This window comes from Ovis aries, chromosome 12 (assembly GCF_016772045.2).
Source record: "Ovis aries strain OAR_USU_Benz2616 breed Rambouillet chromosome 12, ARS-UI_Ramb_v3.0, whole genome shotgun sequence".
In the NCBI taxonomy this organism is placed as follows: Eukaryota; Metazoa; Chordata; class Mammalia; order Artiodactyla; family Bovidae; genus Ovis; species Ovis aries.
Genome location: NC_056065.1, coordinates 29821103 through 29839535, shown reverse-complemented (window position 1 = coordinate 29839535; position 18433 = coordinate 29821103). Strand labels below are relative to the sequence as shown.

The 18433-nt window shown below is 45.8% G+C and overlaps 1 protein-coding gene across 1 annotated transcript in view; it reads right to left on the bottom strand.

The window, feature by feature from the left end:
- LOC105607283 (kinesin-like protein KIF28P) overlaps positions 1-18433 on the bottom strand; it is a 71975-nt gene that overhangs the window by 16720 nt on the left and 36822 nt on the right. Inside the window, exons 7-15 of the mRNA XM_027976323.3 lie at positions 17953-18064; positions 16770-16837; positions 14240-14349; positions 10987-11093; positions 9756-9846; positions 8179-8233; positions 6565-6688; positions 4416-4560; positions 200-318 (exon numbers count right to left, since the gene is read on the bottom strand). Of these exons, the coding sequence (XP_027832124.2) occupies positions 200-318; positions 4416-4560; positions 6565-6688; positions 8179-8233; positions 9756-9846; positions 10987-11093; positions 14240-14349; positions 16770-16837; positions 17953-18064 (931 nt within the window). The remainder of the gene's footprint in view (positions 1-199; positions 319-4415; positions 4561-6564; positions 6689-8178; positions 8234-9755; positions 9847-10986; positions 11094-14239; positions 14350-16769; positions 16838-17952; positions 18065-18433) is intronic.

Below are 18433 nucleotides of genomic sequence, written 5' to 3'. Positions count from 1 at the left end.
GGGAGGCCTGGGGTGTTGACTGAGGCCCTGTCACTAGCTCACTGTGGGGTCTCGGGCAAAGCACCTGCCCTCTCCAGGCCCAAGGGTCTGGCATGTCTACACCATGAAGCCAATTCCGGGCAGTGGGAAAGAGACGCTCGTTGAATCTGTCCTCTAAGGTCCTTTCTAGAGCTGAGATTTTACCATTTTCTGCACTTACCTTCTTCAGCTCTTTGCTCATTTGATTTGCTTCTGCAACCAATGGCATCAGTTTGACGTAGTCCTGGAACACAGCCAGGACACTGGGGTCTGCTTTCCCATCCCCGCTGTTCATGGCACCTAGGAAAGATCGGAGAGGGAGGGGAGGTCACTCTCTGGCTCTGGGATACTTTCAGCCATGAATAAACCTGCATGCTCTTTGCTTCCTTCGTTCAGTCATTCATTTGACTGTTCATCAAATATTTATATTTTAAATTTATAAATGTGTAATTTTTAAAAAAAAACAAGAAAGAAAACTTAAGTGGGGAAGAAAAGTTACTGCCTCCTTTGCTCGTCTCAACCCATGAATCTTGGCAGCATTGTGACAGGAGGTTCCCTGCCTCTGATTTTCAGACTTGGTCTTGTGTCCTTGACCCAAGGTAGCTCCAGACTGTCCAGTGAGGAGGCTGGGGCAAGAATAATACAGCTGGCTAGAGGAAGGTCTGGGAGCTTCTCCTGAAACCACAGCTGGTACAGAAGCAACTTGTCCTTACTTCTGTTTGGGGGGGCTTGGAGGAGGGGATTATGGACACGATGGGTGAGCCAATCCCCTCTGCCAGACCCTGGCTGGTGCTGCCTCCTGTCAAGAACTCTGTTATTTAGGGATTTCCTGTGCTAAGGTCTGACTCCCCAGAATTGCCCAACAGCCACCTTGCTGAAGAATCAGTCTTTGCTGGTGTTAAGCACCTTTGACTAGGGTCACGGCTTGTTCAACCTCACTGTGCTGCCAGCCCTGGGCTGGAAAATTCAACCCTGTAAATGAATAAATGAGTATATAGGGTGTCCAGGCTTGGTATTAGAGTCTTATTGACTTGTTTTGTTCAGTAACTTACAGACAATGAACAAAGAGGTCATTTTCAAATCCATTTATTTTGCTAAAATTCTGAAGAGAAACCTTTGGTGCAGGAACAAAGGGAGGATCTATTTTGCACATATGTAGGTGCACCCACGACACTCTGCTCGTGGGTTTATAAGACAAGTTTGCACAGGCGCAATGTGAGATGCTCCACCTTTGGGAGTTCAGCATAGCCAGAGACCTCGGTGGAGCCCACACTCCCCTGACTGGGCAGGGTTGGGGGTGCGGGTGGGCAGCAGGTGGGCCCTGGAACCACGGCCTCCCCTGAAGGGAATGATCTGGGGTCTGGAGATGAGAGGGGAGGCAAGGTGGTCAAGAACCTCCATCTGAGGCAAGGGAAGAGATGAACAAAGAGAAATGACAAAGCTCCTGAATGTTCCTGCAGACAAGGACTCCCAGGTTGTTGTGGGGGAGTTGAAATACAGCAGTAGCTAGAGGGAGATGTAGCTAGAGGGAACTAGAGTAGCTAGCGGAGAAGGCAATGGCACCCCACTCCAGGACTGTTGCCTGAAAAATCCCATGGACGGAGCAGCCTGGTGGGCTGCCGTCTATGGGGTTACACAGAGTCGGACACGACTGAAGCGACTTAGCAGCAGCAGCAGCAGAGTAACTAGAGGTCTTTTCTTATTGGAAAAGACCCTGAGGCTGGGAAAGATTAAATGCAGGAGAAGGGAACCACAGGGGATGAGGTGGTTGGATGGCATCACCACCTCGATGGACATGAGTTTGACCAAGCTCCAGAAGTTGGTGATGGACAGGGAAGCCTGGCTTGCTGCAGTCCATGGGGTCACAAAGAGTCAGACAAGACTGAGCGACGGAACTGAACTGAGGAGGAGAAGGGGATGACAGAGGACAAGATGGTTGGATGGCATCACGGACTCAATGGACATGAGTCTGAGTAAACTCTGGGAGACGGTGAGAGACAGGGAAACGTGGCGCGCTGCAGTCCATGTGTTCGCAGAGTCAGACACGACTGAGCGACTGAGCAACAACAAAGGGAGATGGGGGTCCAGGTAGGGCTTTGTAAGTTTGTTTTTACGGCAGAAGATAGTGGAGCATATTCGCATGTGACGGAATGATCCATGGACAGCCTTTAGTGATGCAAAAGAGAAGGGGCTTTTCACAGACAAATGCTTGAGATAGTGAGAGGGGAGAGAATCCAGAGAACAGATGGAAGAAAATTGACAGACGTATTATGTTTGCCCATCCAGGGAAAACGAAAATAAACTCTGAACTGGAATTGGCCATATGAGTATGAACTTATGGTTTTACAGAACAGGTGAAGCTATAATATGTGTGGGGGAACACAGGTATTAATGCAGCAGTTTGCACATGTAGCTCCAGATCTTGATTTATAAATGTCATTCTTTACCAAAAGGAATCAGGATCCTTGGGGGAAATGACTGACAGCTGAGCTGGGACTGAAAGCCCACAAGATGCACCTGGAACATTTTTGACGCCGGAAAGTAAGCTAGTGCCTGATGAGGAATGTCAGGAAGACACAGAATTCAGCTTGAAGGGGTGCCCACTGACCAAAACGAGGATAGTTTGCACATCAAAATGAATTACGAAAGCAACAGATAACTGATTGAGTAAAACAGGACTCTGAGTCCACACTGACATAACTAAATGAATTAACAAATCAACAGATAAAACATTTCTTATAGTAACTTTTTGTTTTTTCAAATAAAGGTAGAGGAAATTGTGAAGCTAGAAATTCACCATTTGACAAAAATTCATACTAATCATCCGATGATCAAAGGATGATAAAACTAGTGGATGAAATTGTAATGAGGTATAGGATATCTACATATCAAAGTCTCTCCCCATAAAATATTAATTGAAAAGATAGGATTGCTCTCAGGTGGCCTCAGCCTGCAGTGGCTGGAAGCGGGGCTTCAGTTCCCCGACCAGAGATTGAAGTGGGGTTGTGGGGCTGTGGCGGTGAGAGCACCAAAATCCTTGCCACTAGACCAGAGGACAGTGAGCAGGCCCCTAGCCCTTCAGCTTTTCAAAAGAGAATTCCCACAAAGACAGAAAGTGTTCTTGCCTGGAGAATCCCAGGGACAAGGGAGCCTCGTGGGCTGCTGTCTCTGGGGTCGCACAGAGCCAGACATGACTGAAGCGACTTAGCAGCAGCAGCAACAGCAGCAGCAGCAGCAGCAGCAGGGAAGTAAGTAAAGTATTTATCAGAAAGGAAAAAGAGTACAGTACATGTGGATAGTGCTGGGAAAGACTGAAGGCAAAAGGTCACTCCCCTTTGAACCTTTAAGGAGCCTTTCTGCACATATGTGGTCAAGGAAGTCTTCTGACTTCGAGAATGAGAAATATGTGGTTGGGGCAGGGTCCCGCCGCCTCTCTTAACTGTCCTGTTATTCTCTCCTGGAGTTTTGGTCCACAGGGAGTGAATCTCCAGTCACTTAACCCTGGGGTAGCATTTACCTCTTGCCTCAGGATAACTCATATTACAATGGAAAAACCTGGTAGACACCACCTTAACCAAGCGATCACAATGAACGCCACCAAAAATGGACAAACTGACACCAGGTGCCTTCTGATGCGAGGCACAGAGGATACATCATCACTTTGCTGGCATTCCTGCCAAAAACCTATCACCTCGATCCAATCATGAGGAAACATCCTAAATAGGTAAAAATGACTGGTCTTTACTCTTCAAAAATGTCAAGGTCATGAAAGACAAAAACAGACCTGGTGAATTGGTCCAGATTAAAGGAGATCAAAGAGGCGTGACAACTAAATGTGGTCCTGGACTGGACCCTGTATCCCAATTTTTTATAAGGGAGGTATTTGAAACAATTAGGTAAATATGCATGAAATTCATAGATTAAATAATGGTATCAATGTTAATTTTCTGATATTGAGAATTGTACCGCAGTTATTAACAGAAAGTCCTTTTCCTTAGGAATAACACAATGAAGTGTTTAAGGATGCTCAGTCATGTCTAGCTCTTTGCGACCCCATGAACTGTAACCCACCAGGTTCCTCTATCTATGGGATTCTCCAGGCAAGAATACTGGAGCATCCTTCAATTCTCCAGGCAACGCCATGCTCTCCTCCAGGGGATCTTCCTGACCCAGGGATCGAACCTACATCAGCATCTTTACCCTCATAATTAATTTTATGAATTAAGTAAATCTTCCACATGTGCTTACTCTGTATGAAAATCATACCTTAATTTTCTAAACATTGTATTTTGACACAAAGATTATTTTCTTAAGGAAAGCAGGACTGCACACAAGTGAAAGCACTGCTTTCACATCTACCCATGGAAAATGCCAGAAGCCTGGCCTGGGCTGCTTACCGAGCTTATCAGCACTCACGCCCTCAGCAGCCGCTCTCTCCAGCTGGAAAAAGTCATAATCAAATCTGCTCAAGTCCTCACTGCCTCGCTCAGAAGGAAACCCAATGTAAAGGTAGGCGCTGTTGGATCCCAAAATAATCCGGTCCTAGGAAGGAGACAGTGTGCTCAGAGAGAGGAGGGCAGAGCGAGTGAGGTCAGCCTGCTCCTCTGTGTACATCACGGGACCTCATGAATCCCCAAGCAGGGGAGAGACCTGTAAATGAGGAGGGAAGGGGGGGCCTCTTGCTTTTTCCTGCTTTCGTTGACTAATCCTTTATTCCACACTCTCTGTTAGCCACTGGAAGAGTCAGTGGGGACTAGACAGACCCATCCCTCCCCTCCAAGACTTGATAAACTAATAATGTAACCACAGCCTGTGCGGGATGGGGAGGAAAAGGGCAGGGCTTCCACAGAGTGTACTGGGCTAACTCACACTGGGGATCACGGAGCACCTCTGGGAAGGTGCACTATTTAAGGTGACACAGCTGGTAAAGAAGCCGCCTGCCAGGCGGGAGACCTGGGTTTGAGCCCTGGGTTGGGAAGATCCCCTGGAGAAGGGAAAGGTTCCCCACTCCAGTGCTCTGGCCTGGAGAATTCCATGGACTGAATAGGCCATGGGGTCGCAAAGACTCGGACACGACTGAGCGACTTTTCAAGAGTGCTAAGTTTTGGTGAGGCCAAGAAGAGTACTGTTGACCAGAGCCTGGAAAGTCTAAGCATCAGAGTCATGTGACCAAGGGAAGCCCAGACAGAGCAGTGAGGTGAGAGAGGCAGATGATGGGCCCGCTCACTCTGGTGTCCTAAAAGGGTGGGTCACTGAAGGATTTCCGAGAAAGGAGTGGCTTGCTCCAGTGTGCTAGTCTAAAAGGATCTCTGTGTAGAGGAGTGGAATGGGTGGGATGAGGGCAGGGGGAGGCTCCAGAGGAAGGGGTTTTATATCTATAATTATGACTGATTTGGTGTATAGCAAAGACCAACCTAGATAGCATATTGAAAAGCAGAGACATTACTTTGCCAACAAAGGTCCGTCTAGTCAAGCCTATGGTTCTTCCTGTGGTCATGTATGGATGTGAGAGTTGGACTGTGAAGAAAGCTGAGCGCCAAAGAATTGATGCTTTTGAACTGTGGTGTTGGAGAAGACTCTTGAGAGTCCCTTCGACTGCAAGGAGATCCAAGCAGTCCATTCTAAAGGAGATCAGCCCTGGGTGTTCTTTGGAAGGACTGATGCTAAAGCTGAAACTCCAGTACTTTGGCCACCTCATGCAAAGAGTTGACTCATTAGAAAAGACTCTGATGCTAGGAGGGATTGGGGGCAGGAGGAGAAGGGGACGACCGAGGATGAGATGGCTGGATGGCATCACCGATTCAATGGACATGAGTCTGAGTGAACTCCGGGAGTTGGTGATGGATAGGGAGGCCTGGCATGCTGTGACTCATGGGGTCGCAAAGAGTCGGACATGACTGAGCAACTGAACTGAACTGAACTGAAAGACCATCACAACATTGTAAAGCAATTATTTTCTAACTTAAAAAATAAAATAGAAGGCTTTCTGTGGCTTCAGCATGGAGAAGGGACAGGAGAGGGGTCTGGAGCCCCTGTGCTACCGGCAGGGTGGTGGGGAGATGTGGAGAGCCCAGTGTTGGCAAGGTGCTGGCAGTCCCTCTCCAGAGCGGATTTTTTTTTCTTCTTAATATTTATTCATTTAGTTGGCTGTTCCAGGTCTTAGTTGCAGCATCTGGGATGTAGTTCCCTGACCAGGGATCGAACCCTGCATTGGGAGCTCAGAATCTTAGCCACTGGACCATCAGGGAAGTCCCTCCATGGCAGGTTGTTAAAATCTAAAATATACAGTGTTAGAGCTGGAAGGATCTTGGTGAGCACCTAGTTTACCCCTCTCTGTTTTGTAAGCAAGGTCCAGGGAGGTGAAATGACTTCCCCCAGACACTCAGGGAGTTAATATCAGGTCTCCCAACTCCACAGCTGTGACCTCGTCATCACTGGGACACGGTGACAGAGGGACAGAAGGGGCTTAGCGCCCAGCCCTGCCGGCCTCACTCCAGCTCTCCTGGTTGGACTCAGGAAATCCTGTGGCTCCGCAGGGGAGTTTACCAAATGCCGCAGCTTCGTCTTGGTTGTGATGGGCACCCCGTTAACGATGACCTTACATTTGCCGTATGGAGTCACTGTCACTTTACCACCCGAATTCATGAAGGAAGCATGTTTATCTGAAATTCTAAAAGGACAAGAAAAGTGACCAAATAAATCACAATTTTGGTGAACAGCGTACGTAGTTCTTTCTCATTTGCACAATTAGGTAAGGCCTACAGCTGCTAGGGAAGTCTGATGGGGCTCCTGTGTGCTCAGTGGGTGGAGGTGGAGAGGTGGGTGTGAGGGACCCTGCCTTGAGCAAGAGGGGAGACAACAAAGCAATTGTTTATTAGTAGAACCAACCCCCACTCCCAACTCCTCCCCACCCTCCTGGGGCCAGGAGACACAGAGTCAAGCTGGAGCCCACAGGGACTCACAAGTCGGTGGGACGGAGTGGAGGGAAATGGAAAGAATGGTGTTTCAGAGGAGACTCTTGGGAAGGAGATTTAATAACAAGCCTACATTTTGCCAAGAAGTTTAGGTCTGTTTCTTGGTCTTTATCTACACAAATCCAGACCTGAGATGTTACAAGATTTGGGGCCAGTACCACAGGCATCAGTCTGGCTCCCAACAGATGTCACCTGTGTGCCGTGACTGTGCTAGAATGACCCTGGGCTCCTCGGCTGCTGTGAATGTTTGAGAAGCTGAGACACACTCAGGCCCAGGGGTCCTCAGAGCAAGGTTTTAACCTAAGCTCAGCTGCAGTTCAGCCAATTCCAGACCTGTGGGTTTGGGGACCAGGGTCCCCACAGGAAGTGGTCTGGAAAGAGGGATGAGGGGATCCCCAGGAAGAATTGGGGGAAAGAGGCTAGAGGCCATTGGTCAGGGTGAGTTAGTGCCAACAGGCCCCTCCCTACTGGTCCCTCTCATCACCCACCCACCCTCTGCTGCCACCTCACACACACACCCACACACAAGGGCTGGGGTGGGCTATGGAGGGCTGAGGTCTGTCACAGGGGACTGGTCAGTAATGCCCCGAGTCTATTGGCTGGAAATCGGTGGGCAGTCATGACACAGTGGGGCTGGAAGCGGGGGAGGAACCCTGGAGCAGCAGCCTCCCTGGGAGAGAGGCCACAGAAGTGCGGCCCCTACTCTGAGTTTTCAGACCTGTCTTGGGTCCCTCGGGGAGGGATCAGCTCCAAGTCTGGGCTTTGTGTTAGTCCAGTTGGCAAGGGCTCCAAGCACAGAAATGCCTTTGTTCTTGGTGGTGAGACCACGAAAGGCCCACGCCACCATACTGGGCCTGTCCTCTTAACTCTCTTTATTTCCTGCCCCTATCTGCTCAGGTCCATTTGTGAGAATAAGTCCCTTTCTCCCAAGACCAGATCCAAGAAAACAAACTGAGCCCAGCAAGAGGGATTTTGGTAAGAGCAGAAAACCCTCCCATGTGATCTTCCATAATAAGTATTAGAGTGGGTCTTGAGATACGTCTGGTCAGTTCTCATCTTTGGCTGTCTGGCAGGGCTTGTGGCCTGCCTGCCCTGACAATGACTAGATGAATTTTGAGAGTGTCCTCTGGATGCAGTGGTCTCAATTCTGGAATGCTGGACAAAGGTGATGAGTCTGTCCACTTACCCCAAACCTTGAAGAATAATGGCGTTTGAAGCTGCCTGACCAGCACCACATGAACCTGAGAAGAATTAAAATCACTTTTTTTTTTTTTTTCAAAAAATTTCAGGATTTGATCTTAGTAACTTATCTGATGTTTGGGAAGTGCCATTTCCTCTCCAATTGGATCAATTGAAGGGATTTTCTCACTGTGATTTTCAGTCATGATGGTACATGGACATCACCTTGCCTGGGGGATAATTGCTTTAATTTCTGCCTTTTTTGTGATATTCCCAACTTTCTGTTTGTTTGCTTAGGAAAATATTTTTTATTTAAGAATGTGTCATTTATGTTAACATTTAATGGATTTATTATTGTTACTTTAAATAAATTTTAATTAATTTTTATTGGAGCATAGTTGGTTTACAGTATTGTGTTAGTTTCTTCTGTGCAGCAAAGTGAATCACTTACACATATACATATATCTACTCTTTTTTAGGTTCTTTTCCCATGTAGGTCATCACAGAGTACTGAGTAGAGTTCCCTGTGCTATACAACAGGTTATTAATTATCTATTTTATATATAGTAGTCAGTATATGTCAGTCTTGATCTCCAGCCCCAACTACTGTCCTGCAAAAGCCTCTCCTGTCCTGAGTGTGCATAAGGCTAAAATGCAGAAGCCAAATGTGACCAAATACTGGTGCCATTTTCCAGTGGATGAATGGATAAATAAATGTGGTAAACACATAAAATGGTGCATTGTTCAGTCTAAAACGGGAGAAAATCCTGATACATGCTTCGATATGGATGAAGCTGGAAGACATTATGCTAAGTAAAGTAAGCCAGACATAAAAGGACAAATGTTGTATTTATAAAAGTACCTGGAATGGTTAAATTCATAGAGACAGGAAGTAAAATGGTGGTTACCAAGGACTGGGTGAGGGGCTAACAGGGAGTTATTGCATAATGGGGACAGAGTTTCAGTTTGAGAAGACGAAAGGAGTCTGGAGATGGGTGCCGGTAATGGTTGCACAGGGCTTCCTAGGTGGCTCATTGGTAAAGAATCTGCTTGCCAATGCAGGAGATGCGGGACACGTGGGTTTGATCCCTGGGTCGAAAAGATCCCCTGGAGGAGGAAACGGCAACCCACTCCAGTATTCTAGCATGGCTAATCCCATGGACAGAGGAGCCTAGTGAGCTACAGTCTATGAGGTCGCAAAATGTCAGGCACAACTGAGCAACTGAGTGCGTGCACACACGCACATGCACACACACACACAATGGTTGCACAGTAATGCAAAGGCACTTAATGCCACTGCACCATACACTTAGAAATGGTTAACATGCTGAGTTTTCTGTAATGTGTATTTTACCATTAAAGAATTTTAAAAAGAAAAAGAAATATGCCCAGGGGCAAGAGGCACAAATAGAACCAGAATCAACTGCTGAGGAAGTGCCAGGTCAGTTAACATCACTCTGCAAATTAGAAGGTCCAGGCCCAGACAATTTGGTCAGAGACCTTACGAACCAAAGCCAGCAGGCAAGTGACTCTTGACCCTCTTCCCTCTGCCTTCCCATGGTGTGAGTTGAGAGGGGTAAGTACCAGCCTGAATGAAGTGCTTGAGAACCCCTGTGAGCTGCGGGTCTTCATTGACGTTGAGAAGGTGGGGGAAAGTTTTCATCATCTGCTGCTCCTGGGGGAGAAACAGAGAAGGTATCCTCACCAGATGGGGCAGCACAGCACAGAGGGCAAAGTTCCTTCCCAACCGCTGCTCCCAGTCCTCCAGTGACCTCATCACCCAAAAGGTGCTGATGGCAAAATGGGGCTGTGACATCACCCTCTCCTAGTTATGAAAATGCATTTCATTCTTCAATACAGGTAGTGATTGGTATTGTGATTATAGAGGATTGACAGTCAAATGGAACTGGAATAAACTATATGGGCACAAGGAAAGCTTTGAATCCGGAAGTTCTGATAAAGAGGATGAAAGTTCTTCTGGTTGTAACTATCCACACAAAACAAGAATCCTAGGTTCTTCACTCTGGATCCTTCTTGACTCTTGCAGCCAAGAGGCACAAACCCAGGTTACACAGGAGGTTATTTTCTTGGCATTTCTCTTTGCCATATGCAGCCACATTATGCCCACACCTCTAGAGTCCTTGGACCCTAACTCATCCTGACCCCCTGCAGCCACAGACCTCCACCCCACTCCACTCCCAACACTTGAGGCTCCCATTTATTCTGGCTCCAGGAACCTTCCAGAATCTGGACTGGATCCCTCCCACCACTGCTAAAGTCCTCCAGGGCTAGCCCATGACTCTGGAGCTTGTCCAGAGCCTCATAGCTTTGGGGAGTAAGGTTATGGGAGGGGTAGTGTTGACGGAAGGCAGAGAAGACATCTCCCTGGCCCAGGAACAAAGTTCACATCACAGCCCATTTATGATCTGGAGTTGGCAATGAATGCCAGACCCATGGTTCAGGATCACAACACAGTCCCCAGAAGACAATCACATTCCTCAAATTCTCCCCAAATTCTAATTTTCAACAGCTTTGAATTCTATCCTCAGCCTCATGCATCAGAGGCACCAAGGCCTCTCTGCTTCCTTCCTTCTCATGCCCTGCCATTGTATCCCCAACTCTGCCAATAATTTAAAGTCATATGTCACATATCACTTGTCACAACCACACATTACACATAATAGGTATACTATCTGATTACCCAATTATCCACCTGTCAGCAGTCCAGATATCACTGAATGTCTGGTTAAGGTGCAAGGCTGCCCCATCCCCTTCCCAGGTAGTCGGCCTCAGCAGGTAGAGGTGGTGAGCTCACCTGGGCGATGGCCACATAGTGCTGCTGCCATTCCCGCCGGGCCTGCTCCAGCTGGTTTGCCCAGCTAATCTGGTCACAGGGAGGCCCAAGTAAACAGGCTGGCAGTTCTGGAAGGAGGGAGGTATTTTAAGCAAGTGAAGGCCAGCTTTAAGGTTTGCAGTGTCAAAGGTGAGGCGCAGAGTGTTGCCATTCTGTTCTGAGTCAAAACAAGGGGCTCAGCAGGAATGGGAAATGGAACTGCACTAACACCCTGGAAAGTACTGTGAAGAGAAGGATCTTCATAGCAGCACCAGACACAATAGTCATGACATGGGAGCAATCTAAATGTCCATCAACGAGGAATGGTAAAGAAGAGGCGGCACACACATACAAGGGAATATTACTCAGCCATAAAAAATATCATTTGCAGCAGCATGCATGGACCTAGAGATTATCATAAAGACAAATATTAACATCATACAGTATCACTTATATGTGGAATATTTAAAAATGATACAATTGAACTTATTTACAACACAGAAACAGACTCACAGAATTAGAAAACAAAGTTATAGTTATTCTTCCAGAAAATTGCAGAGGAAGATAAACTTCCAAACTCATTCTATTTTTTCCCTTTGATCTAATTTATTTAAACCTCATCCTGAACCCTCCTCCCACCTCCCTCCCCATCCCATCCCTCTGGGTCATCCCAGTGCACCAGCCCTAAGCATCCTGTCTTATGCATCAAACCTGGACTGGCGATCTGTTTCACATATAATAATATACATGTTTCAATGCTATTCTCTCAAATCATCCCACCCTCGCCTTCTCCCACAGAGTCACCATCACCCTAATACCAAAACCAGACAAAGATGCCACAGAAAAAGAAAACTATAGGCCAATATCACTGATGAACATAGATGCAAAAATCCTTAACAAAATTCTAGCAAACAGAACATATTCCAACAGATTGCTTTGGCTATTCAAGGTTTTTTGTATTTCCATACACATTGTGAAATTATTTGTTCTAGTTCTCTGAAAAATACTGTTGGTATTTTTATAACAGAATATATTATTGTTATATTACAGAATATTTTATAAAAGAATATATCCCAACAACATATTAAAAAGATCATCCATCATGACCAAGTGGGCTTTATCCAAGGGATGCAAGGATTCTTCAATACTTGCAAATTAATCAATGTGATACACCACATTAACAAATTGAAAGATAAAAAACATATGATTATCTCAATAGATGCAGAGAAAGCCTGTGACAAAATTCAACATCCCTTTACGGTAAAAATCCTCCAGAAAGCAGGCATAGAAGGAACATACCTCAACATAATAAAAGCCATTTATGATAAACCCACAGCAAACATCATCCTCAATGGTGAAAAACTGAAAACATTTCCCCTAAAGTCAGGAACAGGACAAGGGTGCCTACTCTCACCACTACTATTCAATGTAGTTTTGGAAGTTTTAGCCATGGCAATCAGAGAAGAAAAAGAAATAAATGGAATCCAGATTGGGAAAGAAGAAGTAAAACTCTCACTGTTTTCAGATGACATGATTCTCTACATAGAAAACCCTAAAGACTCCACCAGAAAATCATTAGAGCTAATCAATGAATATAGTAAAGTTGCAGGATATAAAATTAATACACGGAAATCCCTTACATTCCTGTACACTAACAATGAGAAAACAGAGAAATTAAGGAAACAATTCCATTCACAATTGCAACAAAAAGAATAAAATACTTAGGAATAAAGTTACCTAAAGAAACAAAAGACCTATATATAGAAAACTATAAAATACTGATTAAAGAAATCAAAGGTGACACAAATAAATGGAAAAATATACCATGTTCATGGATTGGAAGAATCAATATAGTGAAAATGAGTATACTACCCAAAGCAATCTATAGATTCAAGCTACCAACGGTATTTTTCAGAGAACTAGAACAAATAATTTCACAATTTGTATGGAAATACAAAAAAACTCGAATAGCCAAAGCAATCTTGAGAAAGAAGAATGAACCAGAAGAATCAACCTGCTTGACTTCAGGCTATACTACAAAGCTCAGTCATCAAGACAATATGGTACTGGCACAAAGACAGAAATATAGATCAATGGAACAAAATAGAAAGCCCAGAAATAAATCCATGCACCTATGGACACCTTATCTTTGACAAAGGAGGCAGGAATATACAATGGAGAAAAGACAATCTCTTTAACAAGTGGTGCTGGGAAAACTGGTCAATCACTTGTAAAAGAATGAAACTAGAACACTTTCTAATACCATGAAGTGCAGTCGCTCAGTCGTGTCCGACTCTTTGCGACCCCATGGACTATAGCCTACCAGGCTTCTCCATCCATGGAATTTTCCAGGCAAGAATACTGGAGTGGGTTGCTATTTCCTTCTCCAGGGGATCTTCCCAACCCAGGAAACAAACCCTGGTTTCCTGCATTGCAGGCAGACGCTTTACCCTCTGAGCCACAAAAATAAACTCAAAATGAATTAAAGATCTAAATGTAAGACCAGAAACTATAAAACTCCTAAAAGGAAAACATAGGCAAAACACACTCTGATGTAAATCATAGCAGGATCCTCTATGACCCACCTCCCAGAGTAATGGAAATAAAAGCAAAAATAAACAAATGGGACCTAATTAAACTTAAAAGCTTTTGCACAATGAAGGAAACAATAAGCAAGGTGAAAAGACAGCCTTCAGAATGGGAGAAAATAATAGCAAATGAAGCAACTGACAAAGAATTAATCTCAAAAATATACAAGCAACTCCTGCAGCTCAATTCCAGAAAAAATAAGCGACCCAACCAAAAAAATGGGCCAAAGAACTAAACAGAGATTTCTCCAAAGAAGGCATACAGATGGCTGACAAACACATGAAAAGATGCTCAACATCACTCATTATCAGAGAAATGCAAATCAAAACCACAGTGAGGTACCATCTCACACCAGTCAGAATGGCTGCTATCAAAAAGTCTACAAACAATAAATGCTGGAGAGGGTGAGGAGAAAAAGGAACCCTCTTACACTGTTGGTGGGAATGCAAACTAGTACAGCCACTATGGAGAACAGTGTGGAGATTCCTTAAAAAACTGGAAATAAAACTGCCATACGACCCAACAATCCCACTGCTGGGCATACACACCGAGGAAACAAAAATTGAAAGAGACTCGTGTACCCCAATGTTCATCGAATCACTGTTTACAAAAGCCTTGGACCTGCGCTGACCCCTGCGCAGTTTACCTGCCATTCTGCAGTTTCCACACCCGAGCAGCAGTCTCTCATTCTCTCCCCTGGACTCCCTCATCAGGGTGGAGGTGTTGACAACAGCTTTGTTCCGGATCTTCTTAGCCCTGTGCAAAGGTGGACACACACTCAGGCCCTGGGTCTTTCGCAGCTGGAGCAATACTACCAGAGCACTGGTGGGAAACTGGTCTTGAATGGTCAAAATGGGAGCCTTTCACTTCCTGTAACTTGAGATTCCACTGTGTAAGTTTCCAGTAAACCACTAAGACCAAAAGGGACTCAGTGACATCCAGGACTCAAACATGAGCCACTCAGCCCAAGCCTGGAGTCCACCCCCAACATGTTCTGGGCCCCAAACACACACCCCCAGTTGGGCTGACTTGGTTAGTGAAAACAATCTCTTCAATCTCTACTGTTTCTGTAACAACACAAACCCTGGAGGCTTCCAGCGACTGCTCTGCCATGTGTGCCAGGCCAGGAGTGGGCTTGGACTTTGCCTAGTTCAGGGTCTCCAACCTCCAGAATCTAAGGCCTGATGATCTGAGGTGGAGCTGATATAATAACAATAGAAATACAATGCACAATAAATGTAATGTGCTTGACTCCTCCCCAGACCACCCCTAATCCCCACCCCCACCTCTCTTGACCCCCAGTCCCTGGAAAAATTCTCTTGCATGAAACTAGCCCCTGGTGCCAAAAAGTTGGGCACTGCTGTCCTAGTTCACTCCTGGCTAGTGCTGCATGGGACATAGTTATGCTAAAACATGACTTGTTCTTTACCTGAAATTCAAATGTAACTGGGCATCCTATATTTTCATTTGCTACATCTGGCAACCTTACTTCTTTCCCTGAGGAACAGGGTTTGCAAGGCTTGCCCCCAGTCACAGAGACCACGACAGATCCAGGCCTGCAGCCCAGGACCCCTGGGGATCATTTTCTGCTTCTCGGCATCACACAGTCTCTCATGTAAAAAGTTCTAGCAACAGTTTAGAATTGACAAATGGAGAGAAAATGAACATTCTACATAATACTAAGGGCTTCCCTGGTGGCTCAGACTGTAAAGAAGCTACCTGCAGTGCAGGAGTCCTAGGTTCGATCCCTGGGTTGGGAAGATCCCCTGAGGTGGGCATAGCAACCCACTCCAGAATTCTTGCATGGAGAATCCCATGGACCGAGGAGCCTGGTGGGCTACAGTTCATGGGGTTGCAAAGAGTCAGACATGACTGAGTGGCTAAGCACAGCACAGCACATAATACTAAAGGCAAAATTCAACCTTAAGTTCTGAGTTTGTAGCACAGATGTTGGAAGAAAATAGAAAAACAAATGGAGCAAAATGATACTGAGGCCTGGCAGTGAGAAATGAGAATGCAAGGGTTTGTCCCTAAAATGCAAAGGCCTTTCCCTAGAGAAGAGGCCAAGGAAAAACTGAGAGAACTACTTGGAGACATCACAACAACTATCATTTTGAGCTTCAGGCCCATGCCAGGCAGAACTTAGCTAGGAACGGTTCTTGAACCGTCTCACATAGTCTTCACTCAGCCTAGAGAGGGAGGTATCACCTCCTTCAGCATGTGAGCTCACCAAGGGCAGGGAGGTTTAGGTCTCAGAGAGAGTAGGCCCAGATTCTGTCTGACACACTGGCCCGTAGACCTGACAAGTGATGTATTAGAATAGGAACCAGGTTCATTTCACATGCCAGCTCCGGTCACCTGGAACACTGGCCGAGAATTCCAAGCTCCTGAATGAAGCTGACGGGAAAGCTGCAGAGGGGGATTCTCCACTGAATGGGATGGAGGGGTGGTGACGCCATGGGGTTCCAACCCCTGATTACAGCCTCCCTCTCCCCAGACCCTCACTTTCCCAAAAGGGTCAGGGGAAGCAGGCTTCTGCCTTGAAAAGCAGAAATGGCTCGGCACAGCCTCCAGCAGGACTAACTGACAGGAGTGGGCTTGCTTTCTGGGCCAAGTGGGAAGGCAGGAATGTGTGTGGACAGCCCCTCCCTGGGAGGAGCCACCTCTGCCCTGCTGTGTGGGGCCTGGAGATATGAGACACAACAGAGGGAAAGGGGCAGGGCCCAGAGGTGGTTCCCAACTTTGGGAGCCTCTTACATGCTCATCTTTATCATTAGCACAAAAAATCCCTGCCTGCCACTATTCTCTACCGTGACCCATAGGACAAAAAGAGAATCTGTGACTGGCCATGCTATTTGACAGAAAAATGCAGGGAGACAGAGAACTGAGCACTTCAGGGGTGGGTTCAATGCATCCTCCCATGAATTTGAGCCTGTGGCTCCTCCCCCATCCAAGACTGCAGTGACAGAATGACAGGCTAGGAGGGCCCTGAGCCCCTATTTCTGTTTCCTCTTATTTATTTTCTTTTCTTTCCCTCTTCTCTCACAGATCATTTTGTTCTTCCTTTTTCTGGACCCTTTCCCAAGACACCAGCTCATCAAGTTTAAAGGCGCTAGAAGAATTTGCCAAATTTAGAACTTAGGACCACTATAGATAATAAGTATTCATAATCGTACCTTTCAGCATATCTTAGTGTTGATAAAGTTTCCTCATAGCAGATGTCAGCTGGACTTATCGCTGCTATCTGTAAACAAATATCCTTTTCAGATTTTGTTTTTTATATAGGATATATAGCTATTGTAGGGCTTCCCTAATAGCTCAGTTGGTAAAGAATCCATCTGCAATGCCGGAGATCCCGGTTTGATTCCTGGGTCAGGAAGATCCCCTGGAGAAGGGATAGGCTACCCACTCCAGTATTCTTAGGTTTCCCTGGTGGCTCAGATGGTAAAGAATCCCTCTGCAATGCACGAGACCTGGGTTTGATCCTTGGGTTGGGAAGATCCCCTGGAGCAGGGCATGGCAATCAACTCCAGTATTCTTGCCTGGAGAATCCGCATGGACAGAGAAGCCTGGTGGGCTACAGTGCATGGAGTCACAGAGAGTCAGACACGACTGAGAGACTAAACACACAGCACATAGCTATTGTTGATTTTACACAGCTAACATTCATGGAATATCTTGGAACTTGTGGTTTGTTTAAACTTTACAACTCAGAAAACTGAGGCTTAGATAAGAATAATGGCACCCATAACTGGCAGAGCTGGGACCTGAACCTGCCCTGACTTGAACAACTGTGCCGCTAATCTCTGTACTACGCAACCCTCGGCACTGAGTCCCCAACAGATTTCCTCAGGACTTTAAATGACAGTTGAATAGTGGCACTGCAGAGACTGATAAATAAATCATTACTGAGTACCCACTTAAATGGTTTCAAATCTGGTATTGACTTCAGTTTAACTGTTCTAGAATTCAAATGAGAAAATAAACTTTTTGATGAGCTGGAGGTGGGCAGGATCACTGAGAGTGAACAGGAGGGAATGTGACTGCCCAAGGGGCAGCTCCTAATCTATGGGCCTGGAGGCCATGATTCAGAGCATAAGGGCCTGATGAATAATCATTTACCTTTGTTCAGCTTTGCAGCTTTTAAAGCTTATTCATTATATTTCATTTAATCATCACAATCACAGTTTCAAGGCGATATCGTGATCTTCACTTTAGGAAGGAAGGAAATGAGGCTTAGATAAGAATAATGTCTTGTCAAGATTCTCGTGAAGAGTAACCTTAATAATAATAACAATAGCAATCATGACAACTGCGTGAGTCTAAACAGTCTAAAATATGGTAGGAAAGTCACTTTACCAGAGTAGTTCTGCTGTTCCCACCCAGAGCTGACTGGAGCAGTTTGGTCAGTACAGAGTCTCTGTAGGGAACATGGAGGACTTTCTTCCCCATGGCGGCATCAGCCAGAGCACTAAGTGAAAAAGAAATAAAAAACAACAGAAAGTTTTAAACATATCAAAAAGAAATCTGCCTCTTTGTGGATGAGTCAGAAACACCCCTCAAATATCCTTGACAACCCCATATACCAGACATGGAGGAACATCCAATAGTTGATATACCTTCTGTACAAGGATACTGGCATATTGCAAGATAGAAGCAGCTGGCTCCCTCTCCAAGGTCAACCCCGGGGAAACAATAACAGAGAGGGAGGCCCAGATCTGGGGCCCTAATACAGTAAACCTTGGGAGGAAAATGCAGAGCCTGCATAGAAAGGTCTTTTTGTGTGTGTACAGAGAAGGGTTTTGACCTGAGGGAGAGGGTAGTAGGCTAGCAGTGTGGA